The 15,554-nt window shown below is 46.6% G+C and overlaps 2 protein-coding genes across 3 annotated transcripts; both read left to right on the top strand.

The window, feature by feature from the left end:
• Nucleotides 1–5,975: 5,975 nt before the first annotated feature.
• LOC100279806 (uncharacterized) lies at nucleotides 5,976–9,642 on the top strand. Of its 2 annotated transcripts, NM_001384183.1 has the most exons (7): nucleotides 6,430–6,788; nucleotides 6,926–7,002; nucleotides 7,180–7,314; nucleotides 7,815–7,869; nucleotides 8,010–8,097; nucleotides 8,803–8,901; nucleotides 9,041–9,641. In NM_001384183.1, exons 1-7 carry the CDS (start codon nucleotides 6,517–6,519, stop codon nucleotides 9,167–9,169), a joined length of 855 nt encoding a protein of 284 aa, NP_001371112.1. In that variant the 5' UTR covers nucleotides 6,430–6,516; the 3' UTR covers nucleotides 9,170–9,641. The 2 variants fall into 2 exon arrangements, 1 of the variants encoding a protein (NP_001371112.1); XR_004858170.1 differs by having other exon boundaries at nucleotides 5,976–6,788; nucleotides 8,010–8,901; nucleotides 9,041–9,642.
• A 694-nt stretch (nucleotides 9,643–10,336) lies between these two features.
• LOC542241 (TATA-binding protein 2) lies at nucleotides 10,337–15,263 on the top strand. The gene is made up of 9 exons (NM_001111849.2): nucleotides 10,337–10,703; nucleotides 12,420–12,507; nucleotides 12,901–12,972; nucleotides 13,439–13,489; nucleotides 13,577–13,621; nucleotides 13,703–13,795; nucleotides 13,891–13,992; nucleotides 14,079–14,152; nucleotides 14,635–15,263. Coding segments are annotated over exons 1-9 (603 nt in total). The 5' UTR covers nucleotides 10,337–10,626; the 3' UTR covers nucleotides 14,636–15,263.
• The last annotated feature ends 291 nt before the right edge of the window (nucleotides 15,264–15,554 follow it).

The following is a 15,554-nucleotide window of genomic DNA, read 5'->3' as shown; positions in this document are numbered from 1 at the left end:
TCTGGCGCCCAACGAACCGGTATGCGCTATTGGCCGTGGGATCAAAATCCGATGGCCCAGATTCTATGAACCCTGATATAACCACAACCGCATGATCTGAGATCTATGGCTCCCGCTTGATCTATTCTGTGACGTCCGATTTCCATCTAACGGCCAACACATCATCTTCAACCCCCCGAGTACCTCTCTCTCTCCTCTATTTTTTTTCCACGGCCGATCTTCCTAACAGCCGCGCGCACCGAGCGGCGAATGCTCCCCACTCCGAGTGCCTTCCACCGCACGCCGCCGGTGAGGCCCAGACCCCGCGCACGCGCTCTACCCTGCCCCAACGGGTTGTCCAGGAAAGCATGGCCCTACGATAACACAGGAAAAGAGCCTGCTCACCGGGTTCTGACGCGACGGGAGAAGCTAGCGGCTTGCCCACAGTTGACCGGCGACTCGGCCGAGGTAGGGACGCCGGCGACGACACCAGCTGGTCCAGGGAGTCCGCGCCTTGGTTCGCCACGTCCCGGTGATGCCATACGGCCCCACGAACCGAAGGTGAGCCGATGCCCACGATCGGCGATGCCCCCACGTTCTCTCTCTTCTCTTTCTCTCGGCGACTGCCGCGATGGGTGCTAACTGTGGCGGCGGAGGTTAGGGCTCTATGGGAAGGGAGGAGAGGAGCGCCACGTGCGCGGCTTTATAGCCCGACAAGGTCGGACGCGCCCGGCTGTTGTAACAACCATGGAGAACAGCGCCGGCAGGCGCTATTTATGGGCGCGGAGAGGATCAGGTCTCGCGATTCACGGGATAAGGTGGGGGAAAGTCCGAGCAGGGGTGCACTCCGGCGATCTCGGCCGGTTTGTTAGCAACAGCCCCGTGCGGCGCGCGTGGAGTTCGGGAGGAAGAGAATCGGCCGCGCGAGGAAGACGGAGACGGCCCGACAGATAGGCCCCACGCGGCAGTCAGCGTAGCAGGGTGCATGTGTGCGTGGTGAGGCACCGGCCAGTGGGGCCCATACGCCAGCGCCATAGCTGGAGTGGGCTGGCGGGTGGCAAAGTGCATATGGGCTAAAAGTGAGGAATTAGGCCCAAGTCAGGCTTATGATTTTTCCTTTTCACTCTTTTCTTTTCTATTTCAAATTCCAATTATTCAAACTCAATTCAAATTCTTGTTTTGAACTCCAAATTCCAAATATCAAGAAAAAAAATATACATGATTTATACTTCTACTGTCTGAAATAATATTATTTATTATCTTATAATGTGTATTCTTTTCTTTTTCTTCTCTTTTCTCTTTTATTTCCCATATTCTAAATTTTCAAACTTAAACTTGAATACAAATGCAAACATATAAGATCCAGCATGGAATGCACAATTATGTATTTATTTGTCATTTGACAACTTTAATTCCTTCAATTGAATATGCACGGAAAAAAAAACAAGAAATCCCGAAAATTCTAGCATATAAGTTTATTTATTTACTTGCCCTATTATCTTCCTCTTGTACCAATTTTGGGGCATTACAGTTGGCCTCGATCCCTCTATGCGACACCAGATAGCCGAGTATTTTCCCCTGGCGGACTCCAAATACACACTTTTCGGGGTTGAGCCGAAGTCGTGCATCCCGCATATTAGCAAATGTTTCGGCGAGGTCGGCCAAGTGATCCTCTTTGTTCTTGCTCGCGACGACAATGTCGTCCACGTTGGTGAAAATGTTGCGGCCTACTTGACTTTCGAGGACCTTTCTTGTGAGGCGGGAGAAGGTTGACCCGACGCTTTTGAGTCCTTCCAGCATTCTGATGAAATAGTATGTGTCGAAGGGTGTGATAAAGCTTGTGCTGACCTTGTCTTCCTCTTTCATGTAGATCTGGTGGTAACCGGAGAAGCAATCGAGGAGGGACATGACTTCGCATCCTGCTGCGCTATCGACTATTTTGTCGATCCGTGGCAGGAGGAAATTATCCTTGGGACAAGCCTTATTGAGACTGGTGAAGTCGATACACATGCACCACTTGTCGCTTTTCTTTTGCACCGTGACCACGTTGGCGAGCCATGTAGGGTAAGCGATTGGCTCGATGAAGTTGGCTTCCAACAGGCGGTGCACCTCAACTTTGGCGGCTTTGGTCTTCTCATCAGACATTTTGCACAGTCGCTGCTTTCTTGGGCGCACCGAAGGGTCGATGCCCAGGTCGTGCTCTATGATGGTGCGGCTGACTCCAACCAGATCGTGGGCGGGCCAAGCAAAGATGTCCTTGTTTCGGGAGAGGCAGGAGATGAGTTTTTCCTCGTCTTGTGAGGTTAGGTCTTCGCTTATTACAACCGTTTGCTTAGGGGTGGCCAGGTCGAGGGGTACCGCCTTCGTTCCGTCGTTGCTTTGCAGCTGCGCCTTTACTTTTTTGTCGGCAACTGGGCGGGTCTCTTCAAAGCCTTCGCGTTGTGCTGTGAGGCAGTGCATGTTCCGTTACCCTAGGACGAAGTCTCTTTCAATGTTGCGTGCGGTCTGCTGGTTGCCATAGACTGTGATCACGCCTTGCGGACCCAGGATTTTCATGCATAGGTAAAGTCCGTGAATGGCCACTTCAAACTTGTTGATGAAGCCCTGGCCCATTATGGCATTGTACGGGTATACCATGTCGACGATGTCAAAGGTGACCTGCTCACTTCGTGCATTGGGGCTACACCGAAGGATAGGGGTAGCTCAATCTTGCCGACGGGAAAGGTGCCCTTCCCGCCGAAGCCATAAAGGGGGTTGTCTGAAGGCTTGAGCAAAATGTGGCTGATGCCCATGCGGTCGAAGGCGTGTTGGAAGATGATGTCAGCTTGGCTACCGTTATCGACCAGGACTTTGTGTAGGTCCTAGCCTGCTACGCTGCAGTTGATCACCATGGCGTTGACGTGAGGGGCACTTCGCAGATCAACGTCCCTGGCGTCGAAGGTGAGTGGCACATGAGACCACCTTGTTTGTACGACTGGGCCGGTGAGAGCGACGTGGTTAACACTTCGGTAGTGGTCCCTCTTCTGCCGCTTTGTTTCGAAGTCCACGCTGGACCCTCCGGTGATCATATGCATGACTCCGTGATATGGTTGTTCGACGAAGTCTTCCTGCTTTAGTGCTTGGGGGTGATTATGGTGGTGTGGATTTGGGTGATGCGGAGGTGGAGGCGGGGGTGGAAGGACTTATACTTCCTGGTGGTGTTGATACGCGTGGTTGGGTGAGTGCTGGACATGGTCGTTGTAAGGTTGTTGTTGTTGTTGGTGGTATGTGTGCGCGACAACTCTCTGGTTGTCGGCAGGCTGTGGTCTGGACATCCTGTCCTTGGTGGCCTTTGTTTCAGGACAATCTCTTGTTGGGTGCGCGCAGTCCTCGCCATGAAAGAATCTGCGTGGCTGCTGCGTCCGTCCCCGGCCTCTCCCTCTGGTGCCATTGCCGTGGCCTTGGGGGGGATTCTTGACGTCGGACGGTTTCTCCGGCTGGGTGCTGATTGGCTATGTTGTGCACCTATTGTTGGCTTCGGCTGTCCCGACCGGAGTCTGGCTGCGAAGGCCTGGTCTAGGTTCTGCTGGATTGCGAAGGGTCCTTAGGCTTCCTCTGAGATTCGACCTTTCATTGATGTAACTCTTCGGACCTATCATACTTCTCGAATAGCTGGTATAGCTCTTGGAGATTTTCGGGTGGGTCCCTGATGCAGTGATTGTACAGGACACCATCCCGAAGGCCACTGATGGCGTAATGGATTGCGATGTGGTCATCGACCGATGGTAGTTGAGACTTGAGGGTCAGGAACTTTCTGTAATACTCCCGAAGAGTTTCCTTCTCTTGCTGCTTGCAGAGTGACAGCTCGGCCAAGACGTCAGTATCGGGTCGGTACCCTTGAAAGTTGAGTAGGAACTTGTCCCGGAGTCCTTTCCAGGAGTCGATGGACAGTGGTGGTAATCTGGTGTACCAGGTCAGGGCCGGGCCTTCGAGCGCGATGATGAAAGATTTGGCCATCGTGACGTTGTCCCCTCTAGACGATGCGACGATGACTTGGTAGCTCATGATGTATTGTGCTGGGTCAGTGCTGTCGTTATACTTGGGGTAGGTGCCTGCCCTGAAGTTGGCGGGCCAAGGTGATGCTTGGAGCTGCGGTGCCAGGGGGCTACGCTCATCGAGGTAGTTGATCCCTTGGAAAGCTGTGGCATGCAGTATGAAGGGCCCACGCTATGGTATAAATAGGTCTCTGGCTGGGACGCGCTGCTGTAGGGGCGGTCCGTGCTGCAGACTATGCTGGCCTTCGCTCTGCATGAGCGCGATTTCTTGCTCGAGCTCCCGAGCTCTCTGTTCCTCATCTCGTATCATCTGGCGCACTTTGGCCTGGACGGTGACACGTTGGCACTTGGCCTCGAGGGTGTCTTTCTGCTTTTGTAGGTTGTGGTTCTTGATACGTAGGGCCCACAACTGTAGCTGGTCTTCAGCTGATATGCCGATGACCTCGTCGTCCTCTATTGCGTCTTCACCCTCTGTTGGAGCGAAGCCTGGTGGTGGTGCTTGCGGTACGCCTCCGGAGCTGCAGGTGCACAGGGTGCCTTCTAGAGTGGGGTGGTCTTGGCGCTGTCTTTTGCTGACAGCTTCATCTTCGAAGGCTTTTTGGGGGGGTGTTGTTCGCGAGGGCCTTGCCTTTTTTCTCAGCCAGCAGCGCTGCCTTCGCTGCTTCGTCGATGGATGGGTCTGCCTTCGAACTAGCTCGCTTGGGGGCCATCGCGGGTTGTTTTTCGTAGCACGAACGGTGGGCGCCAAATGTTAGAACCTGCTCTCCTAGGCAAGTAGATCCAACGGGGAAGTGGAAAGAGACCGAGCAAAGTTTAACGTGAGATGGCAAAAGCTCTGTTAATCTGGCCACGCAAGGGCACTGTACGGGAGTATTTATAGGCACTCGAGTGGCCACCCGTCCTTTGTCAAAGACGTTTATGTCCTCGAGTACCCGGTCTATCCCCAGAATATTCCCACAAGAGGAATTACAGTCTGTCATTACAGAAAAAGCTATTACAGACGTGGCACGTAACAAGTTTACCCGCGCGGGGCCTGTCGTAGCGGGCCTAATCCTACTTGGGCCTCTCGACGCGGTGAGGACGTGGGCCCCGTAGACTTCGACGGAGCCTTCGGCTTGCAACGGAGAGAGCGAAGGGGGGCCGAGCCGGTCCTCATTTAGGCGGCGCTCGCGGCTTGTTCGGGCGTGCTGTGGATGTAGACATCGTCGATGAAAGGAGGCGACGAAGACTTCGAGTGAAGGGTAGCGCGTTCGCCTTCACCCCAACAGCGTACATAATTCTTCAGAGCTTTTCCAAGAAGCTAACCTAAATTGACCCTTAAACCAAGTAAAATAAGAATTACATCATCAGCTATCATAGACATGAAACCTCTGCTACATACTCATACATAATATCATAAATACTCATACATAATATCATAAGCTTGTACAGAAGGTAAAAATTATAGTTTGGATTCTTAAGTAAGGATAAGTGTCAACATTTGCCGAGCTTTTAAGAAATCAATTTTTATTTTTTAGCTAGGAAGAACCGAATTTCTGGTTTTTAAGAAACTGAGAATCTAATTTCTATAAACTGAGGTATAAATTGGTATGTTTGGAACCAACTCAATTTTTATAAACCAATTTCTTAAAAACTAGATGTTTTTAAATAGATCCATTATCTTTTAGCTAAGAGAGACCAGCTTCTTGTTTTTTAAGAAACTGAAAATCTAATTTATATAAACTAAATCATAAACTAGTATGTTTGGAACCACCTTCATTTCTATAAATTGGCATAAATACTATAGATAAACCGGAGCATTTTGCGTGATTTTGCTATTCTAGTTATTTGATCTCCTCCAAATGAAACCTATGCTAAAACAATTTACTGCTCTACTAGATTAGACGCTCGGCCATGGTGCATGCATGACCGTGACGGCCGGCCGGATCCGGCAAAGGCGTCGACGGACGCACGCCGGCGAGCGGAAGTGCACAAGTGATGCACCGAAGACTGACCACCGGCCTCCAGCATCTCTGTTCCGTGCATTGGTGCGTGTCCATCGTCGATCGTTCTGCCCGGCCTTCTTCCCCGTCGACGTCATCTGGTCTCGCTCCAGACTCCCAGCGCCGATGGGCGATGGCCCTGCTAGCGATGCACCAATGCACGCAGCACGCCAGCCAGTTTTGGGGCAGGGCCGGGGACAGAAAAGTCCGCCAATCCGGAGAGTGACTCGCCGTCGCCGTCGCCGTCGGTTATACTCCGGTCACTGGTCAGTTAGCCAACGCCTGCAGTTCCTTTATTTTCGGCCCAAGGCAAGAAGCCGTCCGGTCCGTGGTAGCCGATGACGAATGACGGCGCAAGAGGCAAGATGGCGGATCTCGGCCGAACTGTGTTCCCGCAAGCAAAGCGACCCAACAGCACCTTATCCCCTCGTTAACACCTCCCCACATCTCGTTCCTTGTCCTCTCCATTTCGAGCTCAAGCTCAATCACTTCGGATTGGCGGCGGGCACGCGCCGGACGAAATGGAAGCGGCACCATCCGCCCGCGCCTTCTCCCCGTCCTCGTCTCCCTCCGCGGGGGCTAGACCCAGCCTTCCCCTCGCGGGCCTGGCCTCGCGGCGCGCCCGGGTGCTCGCGGCGCCGCCCCCGCCCCGCGCCGTCGCCTCCTCCCGCGCGCCGCTGGTGGTCTCCAGCCCGCCACCGCCGGAGGACTCCGGCACGCACAACCCCGCGCACGCCAAGGTCGACCGCTCCGGCCGCTTCTGCAGCCCCCGCGCCGCACGGGAACTCGCGCTGTGAGTCCCGGCGTTTCCCCAGCTTCAGCTCCTACGTACTTCGGTTTATCTTCTTCTGTGCTGCGTTGGAGTTGGGCTTCGGCTGTGGTTCTTTGCTGCTGGAGGTGAAACCGCTGCTTCCGCGTCTCGTGTCGCAGGATGATTTCCTACGCCGCGTGTCTGGAGGGAACCGATGTTGTCCGGCTCTTCGATCGCAGGATCAGCGCAAGGCGAGGTCAGGATTCTTCCCCCCAGCGCCTCTTCTTCGTGCATTTGTTTCAAGGATCAGCTCGTCGATTTGCTTGGTTGAATACCTCCTTGCATCAGTGAAAACTCATGGGTTCCTGGCGTTCCACGGATACATTTTACTTGCTGTTTGTCCTCTTATTTCGGTTTCAACACGCTTGCTCAGAACCCGGGTTTGTTTTCAACAAGGCATGCCTATTGAATTACAACCATATGAGCTTTGGCGGGGGACCGCTCGAGGTTGGAACGGAGCAGGAGGCTGAGAAGCTGGCCAGTCAGAACGATAAGGATTCAGCCAACGGTAACATTCCACGCAACTTCTGGTTCAAGATTGTACTACCTCCATTATCGAATATTTGTCGACGGCTAGATCATTTTTGAAGTAAAACACGAGAAATAAAAAAAAGAATGGAGAAAGTATTATTCTACGAAGTACTCCTATATGTTAACGCGGTTACAGCTGAAATCATAAATTGCTGTTTGTAAATTTGGACATATCTCCATTTTTCTCTCCCAGGATTTTAAGATGGAACTCTATATATCCAGAAGCTTTTCAAAGCGCACAAGTTCAACGCTTAATTAGGTATAGTGGCCAATGCCTAGGTACCACCTAGTCAGGCTAGGTCGTCAATTGTCACTTTTAAGAATAGTGGTATAATGAGTTGAGCCTGAAAAATTCAACATCTTAAGTCTGTTGTGAAATCAACTGAGTAACGCACACATCTTTTTGTGTAAATATGTTCCAACAATGTTTGATTATTCTTCTGCAAAGAATTTGACATGTTTCCCTTCCATATTCAGAAGCAGATGTACTTTCAGCTCCTCCAAAACTTGTTTACAACAACTATGTATTACGGTATACCTTCCTTCTTGCCCCATTCCACTAAAGGCATTAGGTATTGACACACTGTTCTGATATATGATAGAATTTAATTTTCTGTTTAATATTTAGTCCTGCTGCTCTTACATTTCTGATTAGATGTTTTTCAAGTATAGGTTGTCCAGGGAACTTTTAGTGGCTGTTGCCAGTGGATGGGATAAGCATGTGGTTATCATCGACAAAATAATTCCCCAGGCTTGGAAGGTTAGATACCTTTTCCTAATCTTCTATGTTGATTCATCAATCCCTTCTACATGCATCACAGCATCAAACTATTTATATGTTCAGCAGTCTGGTTCAAACATGTACTTATTCTGTATATTACACCACTGTTTTTCACACTACACTGTACTAGTGAACAATCACTCTGATGCATACCAGAAGCTGTTTACAGTTTGGTTTGAACATATCCTTATTCTGTATATTACACCACTGTTTTTCATTGCACTGAAATAGTGAACAAGCACTATGATGCATAACAGAAGTGTATGACCATCAAGGATGATTTTCTGCCTTGTGTTTCAGCATGCAGTGAAATATTGAGATCTCACATTGTTATTTAATTATTTTAGACTAATGCCTTACCTTATTACGAATTAATTTTCTAGCATAGTTAATTAGTTATTTCTGTTTGCCACCCCAAGGATGAGGAAGTGATACATAATCTGAAGAATGTACCTTCCTTAATCTGAATCACTTTGTTTCTATATTTGTTTCTACTACCAGAGCTCAGATGTTTTTATAGTAAAAAAAATATATGAAACACAATATACTTTGCTTTCAGTTTATAATCTACCGGTTTTTTAACTGTTGTCCTAATATGTGTTTGTATATATTTTAATATTTAGTTTTTTGCGTCCTGTTTTATGGCATAACCTGCTGTTGGTACATGGAAAATTTCATGGTCAGGATGAACCTGTGGCAAGGATTCTTGAGCTCTGCATTCTACATATTGCTATGGCTGAGATGGCATCAAAAGGAACACCCCACAAAGTTGTCATTAATGAGGTGCTTATTTTCTCCATATTTATTAGTTTCTCCATATTTTGACTCTACGAATCTCGCACCTGCATGTTTTGTTATAGCTATTACTCTTTCCATTTTTGAGTACTAGTAGAATAAACGGCTCTCGACCCTTGCCTTTCAGGCAGTAGATCTGGCAAAGCGATTTTGTGATGGTGGTGCCCCTCGGGTAATCAACGGATGCCTTCGAACATTTGTGAAGGATCATGTTGATGTTGCAGGCACGAGCCAGGAAGCTAAATCAAAATCATGATTTTTTGCAAATACTCATACAACAAAATGGTGGCTGAAGTAAAGAAGTACGGAGAGAACCTTGCTGTCTTGAGTTCAGGCGAATACCTTCTGTCTCCAAGGTTTAGCCTTCAACCTAAGGGAATCTAAAAGGTAAACATGATGGACTCATCAAGGAGCCACAACACGTTCATTCTTTTAGAATGTTCGGTTATTAGGTGAAGTATACAGAGCTGTAAACCGGTGATGCACATTCATGCTTCATCTAAAACAACCGAAGGTTATGGCTTCTGATAGCCTACTCGACGCAGATCGTTAAATGATCAGATATTAAGATGACCAGGAGTTGTGTAAAAGCTTGATGCATATGTAAAATGTTATATATACTTGGCATTGGCTCATTGCAATGGGAGAAGGATATTCTAGTTTCATAAGTTGATGTAAGACATGTACGCTCATTTTAGGATTATTAATCGCATATTGTGTTTGCTTCTATTTGGATTCAATTTAGTCCTTTAAAAAAACAAAATTCGTTTCAGACTTCTGTTCATTTTTTTCATACTGGTCTTATTGCCTATCTCTTCATTTTATTATGAAAGATATTTTAGCTAACATTTTATATAATGCAAGATGTTGCAGTTAACACGAATGTGCAGAGCAGCAGTGACGAAACGCGAATGTTCAAGTAGTCAGGTCTGTTTGATCCACTGCGATTATAATAATTAGCTAAAAGAATTTAATTATGATCTAAACAGACCAAGATTATGATGTGGACTATATAATTAAGACACAATATGCTTTGCTTTCAGTTTTTAATCTAACTCAAACATGTTTTTGGTCATTAAGATTTCTCCCTTGAACAAACCCATCACAATATAATTCAAATAGTCTGATTATTAGTTCAACATTTCATAATCTATATATAATTCAGATTATAGTAACAAACCAAACAGCTGCTGAGCCCGGAAACGGTCACAGATGATCTTAGGATCGAAACCCGTCAAGCGCACATCATACCCATACACTGACACCGGGCCCCATCGCATGCTATGACCCACAGGTCAGTTTGCATATCCCAAACGAGCGCGTGGGCAACCCATACCCTGGGTAACCGGCTGCGGCCGGTGTACCCTGTTCCCCTATAAAATCCAAGCGATCCCCAATCACCGCCTGCTCCCCGTCCCGTCCACCGATACACAACCCAACTCCCGCACGCATCTACCCCCACCACCAGACGACCTCCCCCCTCCCCCGCATTCTCTCACGCCGCCTGCGCTCTCCCCCTCGCGAGATAGACAACCCTAGCTCCCGTCTCCTTGCTTACCCTCCTCTCCAACCCCTCTCCGATCTCTATAAAAGACCCGAATTTCGAATTCCCCCTCGAACCCGCGATCCGCGCTTTCCTTCCCGCCCATTTCGGTCTCTGATTCGGCGCGGATTCGCTGCGCGGGAGCCCCCGAGGTTGCGTGCGTGATTCGGATGGCGGAGCCGGGGCTCGAGGGCAGCCAGCCGGTGGATCTGTCCAAGCACCCCTCTGGCATCGTCCCCACGCTCCAGTAAGTCCCGGATCTTGGTCATCTGGGGTTGGGGGTTGCGGAGAGATCCTGTACCGTACGTGCTAGGGTCGCGCGGCGGATGAGTTTCTTGGGTGTGCTGGAGTTGTCAGGGCTTGGGTCTGGGCAACGGGGTGCCTCCCTGTCTGTGGGTGGTGGTGTGGTGTGGTTTGGTTTGTGTCGTGTTTTTTTTCAGCTTCCCGGTACTGGGTACATCGAAATGAGCTAATATTGTGCATCGAGATGAGCTAATATCGTCTTAAATAGTTGTGGCTTTGATTGGAATTATTTAGTTGTCGTCCACTCGCGGAGGGTTAATTTCAGGTATTGGGCTTGTAAAACGAGACAGGACCAAACTGCAGAGTAGATCTGTTATGATTGAAGTTTATTCTTGGTGTAATAGTTGTAGCAACCATAATCTCTTCTTGACCGTATTTTCCATTCCATGTTTTGATTGGTCGGTGCATAAATTGTGTAATGTGATAATCAATCAGCCTCGTGTACTGAGATTTCGATATGTCATCTCATGGGTTAAGGTAAATGCTTTGGTTGATTTGAGTTGATCATAAAAAATAGGTGTCTAAGGTTGCCTTTGGTTCGAGGGATGTACCAGACAGGATGGGGCGATCTCTTTTTCATCAGTGTTTGGGGATGAGTTTATCCCTGCAGTGGCATATTCCTGAAATGTGTGGGCAGCTCGGTCCCGTTGAACCGGGGGATGAAGCCATTCCTTGCGGCCATCTCTGTGTCACCAGGTGCGAGCGCATTCAAACGGAGGGGCACATGGGGAAGCTTCGAGCTCAAGGAAAGCGGAGGAAATGAGATGGATGGAGAATATGCAAGGCACTGGATGAGCGCGGACGTGAAGAGTAGGGTGAGCTCCAGCGTGGGAAGGAGCGGGTCCGATGATCTCTTCCGGCCATATGAGATCTCTGGTTGGGCAGGTTACGCATCTCTGGTGGCAGCAATTCTGAAATTGCACGAGACTGTGCGAATGGATTGGCCAAACTCTTGGGCGGCTGTAGTTCCCAGCTCTTCTGTGATGTTGCGCGACTGCGGTACAATGTTGAAAATCAGGCTTTGCTCACACGAAGAAGGCAACAAGGATAGGTGTAGAGACAATGGCTGGTGGTGCCATGGTGGCATTAATACACCAGCTGGTTTCATCCCACCAAATCCTTCAAACTAAACAAAAATTGGAATGGACATATCCCTCCAACCAAACAAGAGCTGGGTCAATTCCGCCCAAAAAATAGGGACATGACCATTCCATCCTACTTAGTGTCCAAACCAAAAGCAACCTAAGGGACTGGTTTTTGTGAAAGATTTTTTATTATGATTTAGGTAAAAAATCTACAGGAGATTTCAACTTCGTGTGGGATTTAAGTGCTATTTGCTTATTAGTGCCACAACGAGTCCTGAAATGACTTTGATACAAAACTTTTTATGATCCAACCATTATAATGTAGGTTATCTTGAATGATAGTCTTACATTTATTATGATTTGTAGTTTTGTACATGTTGGAAATTGGCAGGAACAAGAAATTAATAGCACGCATATCATATGAAAAGGAATGATGAAAATCATTTTGTAGTGTCCCTACAATGCTAAAAACTTACAATAAGAATCATATGTTGCTTTTACAAAACAAAATTCACATGTTTACTGAAGTTCTTCAATCATTGTCTGCTTGATGTGATGTCATTTTTTCATGACAGGAATATCGTATCAACAGTTAATTTGGATTGTAAACTTGACCTCAAAGCAATAGCTTTGCAAGCACGAAATGCGGAGTATAACCCAAAGGTATACTGATTATCTCAAAGCAATGGCTTTGTACGGTATTTCCTGGTGGTTGTATCTAGCATATGATTTCATGGATATACAACACATGTTGATCCTTTTTCCTTTGTAATGATGTGCAATCTTGTCGGTGTTCAAATAACTTTGTGCTTGGATGGCCTGGCATATGAGATGTGTGTGGTTAATTTTGAACCAGCTGCATGCTCATATCTGTGAATAACCACAATATTCTTCGACAAATTTTCAGCTTCTATATGACTTGCTTGCTCTTAGGGCATTCTATTGAATGCAGTCTTTCTCAGTTATGATGATAATGATATAATGTCACATGCTGGTTTTTGCTAAGTTTTCTCTCTATTATTATATTTTTATCTTGACCCTTTTATCTGTAAACAGCGTTTTGCTGCAGTCATCATGAGAATAAGAGAACCCAAAACCACAGCACTGATATTTGCATCGGGTAAAATGGTATGTCATCAATGTCTTCTCTTATACTGTCAATTTTCAAGGATTTGCTTACTTTTGGTGGCAGAATTTCCCTTCTATTAAATTTATTGACATCAAATTATTGTTGCACATGTGGCCTACGTGAGATTTGATCTGTTTTTGCTGTGTCCCAATCTACCTCTCAATCATCAAGTATTGAAGAATAACGTTCTTACCCTCTGTAGCCTACACTAGGAAAATCTATGTTTTCCTTACCAGTTGATATATCACGGTGGGTGTTTACTTGGGATTTTGTTTTTATCAATATCTTCAGTAATCTAGACTTTCTTGGTTGTCATATTAAATATTGGTTTAATGCATTGATGCATCAATACTTCTCTTCCAAATGAAAAAGTTAGAACTGCATTTCTTTCATATAAAACTACAATCTTGTATCAACCCATCATAAGTGTTGTAGTGCTGAAACAAGTGGCCCGTAATTTTCTAGGTATGTACTGGAGCGAAGAGTGAACAGCAATCCAAGCTTGCAGCAAGGAAGGTGTGATATGGCTTGATATCATTTTATTTAAGTTGGATCTAGTTTACGGAGAGGCTTCTGCATTATAACACTTGTCTGTATTTCCAGTATGCCCGCATTATTCAGAAACTTGGTTTTCCAGCTAAGTTTAAGGTAACTTTTTCATACTTGTGTACATTGACCTGTTCTTTGAACAATATGTACATCAGTTGCTAAGTTGCTGTTCTAAGCCAGGATTTTAAGATTCAGAATATTGTTGGCTCTTGTGATGTCAAGTTTCCAATTAGGCTTGAGGGCCTTGCATATTCTCATGGTGCCTTCTCAAGTGTATGTCCAAGGATGGTTTATTTTATCACCACAGTAATTCTTTTACCCTTTTTGTCTGCATTCTTGGATAATGACATTTTTCATTTGTTTTATAGTACGAACCAGAACTCTTTCCTGGCCTTATCTATCGGATGAAACAACCAAAGATTGTTCTTTTAATTTTTGTTTCAGGCAAGATTGTTTTGACTGGAGCAAAGGTTAGTCGTCATTTCTTCTTGCACATGCTTAATAATACCGCCATTTGCTTCTCTTTTCCCTTCATTTCATACTCCATTGTTTGTAGGTGAGAGAGGAGACCTACACTGCCTTCGAAAACATCTATCCTGTACTGTCAGAGTTTAGAAAAATTCAGCAATGGTATGTAGTTCCTTTTATCATGCTTCAACCATAGTGCATGCATGACTCTTGCAACGGTTGAGATTATCTTGTTCTGTTGATAAAATGGTAGGGTGGATGGCTACAGCGTGCAGTTGACTTATGTCATGTACTCATTTATGGAACATGTGTGGGACTGGGCACCTGTATGTTATTTGTTGTTAGACTTGATAGTAAAATGTAGGAATCGTGTTTTCTACTGTGTATTTCTGGAAACATACTTTTATGATGGTATTCTGGTTATTCAAATCAGAAATAAGAAGCCCCTTTTAGAATGCTGGATCCCCCCCCCCCCCTGTTTTCTATGAAATTGAACTGATTCCCTTGAATTTGTACATGATTTCAATGAAATTCATCTGTTCCACAAGGACCCTATATTGCTTATATAACTCGTGACAGTGTGTGCGGTACTAAAATTAATTATGAAAAAAACTGATCTTTCACTTCTGATGCCCTCTTTGCAGATGACATGTGATGTGAAGGTCACGTTCTTCAAATTACAAGCTTCCTCGAGGATTCTCGTGTGACCATGAATTCTAAATGTACATAAAAGTCTGGCGGAACTTATAGCATCCTGTAATCTCTGTGAGCCGCGGTCTGTCAGTATTGGGTGGGCTTGCTGTGGTAACTGGTGGACATGTCGAGTTCATCCATTTGGGTAGGCCTTGGTGAACACGGACGCCCCACATCATGTCTCAGTTTGAGTAGTTTGTGTGAACTGAAGGGTACGTGCTTCTCCCATGTGGTTGCAGCGTTAACTTGAGTCAAGTGCTAACAAGAGTAGATAAAATTTTGCCCCAGTTCGTCTTTGTGACAGTCTTTTAAAGTCTTTTTTCTGAGTATCTTTCAAAGTGTTTTCAGAGTATCTTCCAGTGTGCTACTGCTGTGCGATGATGAGAAGGCTGGCACTGTATGTAACGGGGGCAACGTGACCGGTTGTAAGTTATGTATTGTAGTTGAGATGCTGTAGCGCCTAGGGCACTGGGATTGAACTTGTGGAGGAACCAGTCAGTCGACCGTTCTATTTGTGTGGCCCTCTGCTACTGACTAATGTGGCCTGTTCCAAATGTCGCTGCGATTTTCGTTTCTTTTACCATGTTGATGTTGCATGCTAAGGAGCAAGGGTGAAGAATTTGGATGCCACCAGAGATGCGTGTCCGGGAAAGAATGCTCAGCGAACATGATGTTCCTGGGCTCATGGCGCAGCCACATGCCTGCCTCGCTCGAAAACACTTTCGTATGCAATGAAATCGACGTTGACGAGTTGCTGGGTTGCGCATATCTATCCTGCAGCTGCAGTGATAAAGTTGTCGGCATACGTTAGCTTCTTGAGGCACTCACTACTGATTGACGCCTTGCTCTCTGCAAATGATTGAAGTGTTAA

The sequence above is a fragment of the Zea mays genome, chromosome 5 (assembly GCF_902167145.1).
Source record: "Zea mays cultivar B73 chromosome 5, Zm-B73-REFERENCE-NAM-5.0, whole genome shotgun sequence".
NCBI classification, from domain to species: Eukaryota; Viridiplantae; Streptophyta; class Magnoliopsida; order Poales; family Poaceae; genus Zea; species Zea mays.
This window is presented reverse-complemented; position numbering and strand designations above follow the sequence as displayed.

What these genes read in the sequence shown, in the direction of transcription:
- LOC100279806 (NM_001384183.1), top strand. Translation starts at nt 6,517, where the DNA reads ATGGAAGCGGCACCATCCGCCCGCGCCTTCTCCCCGTCCTCGTCTCCC. An exon ending in CGATAAGGATTCAGCCAACG is followed by an intron (nt 7,315 to 7,814) that starts GTAACATTCCAC and finishes TTCCATATTCAG; the next exon opens with AAGCAGATGTACTTTCAGCT. An exon ending in ACAAAGTTGTCATTAATGAG is followed by an intron (nt 8,902 to 9,040) that starts GTGCTTATTTTC and finishes CTTGCCTTTCAG; the next exon opens with GCAGTAGATCTGGCAAAGCG.
- LOC542241 (NM_001111849.2), top strand. Translation starts at nt 10,627, where the DNA reads ATGGCGGAGCCGGGGCTCGAGGGCAGCCAGCCGGTGGATCTGTCCAAG. An exon ending in TATTTGCATCGGGTAAAATG is followed by an intron (nt 12,973 to 13,438) that starts GTATGTCATCAA and finishes GTAATTTTCTAG; the next exon opens with GTATGTACTGGAGCGAAGAG. An exon ending in CTCATGGTGCCTTCTCAAGT is followed by an intron (nt 13,796 to 13,890) that starts GTATGTCCAAGG and finishes TTTGTTTTATAG; the next exon opens with TACGAACCAGAACTCTTTCC.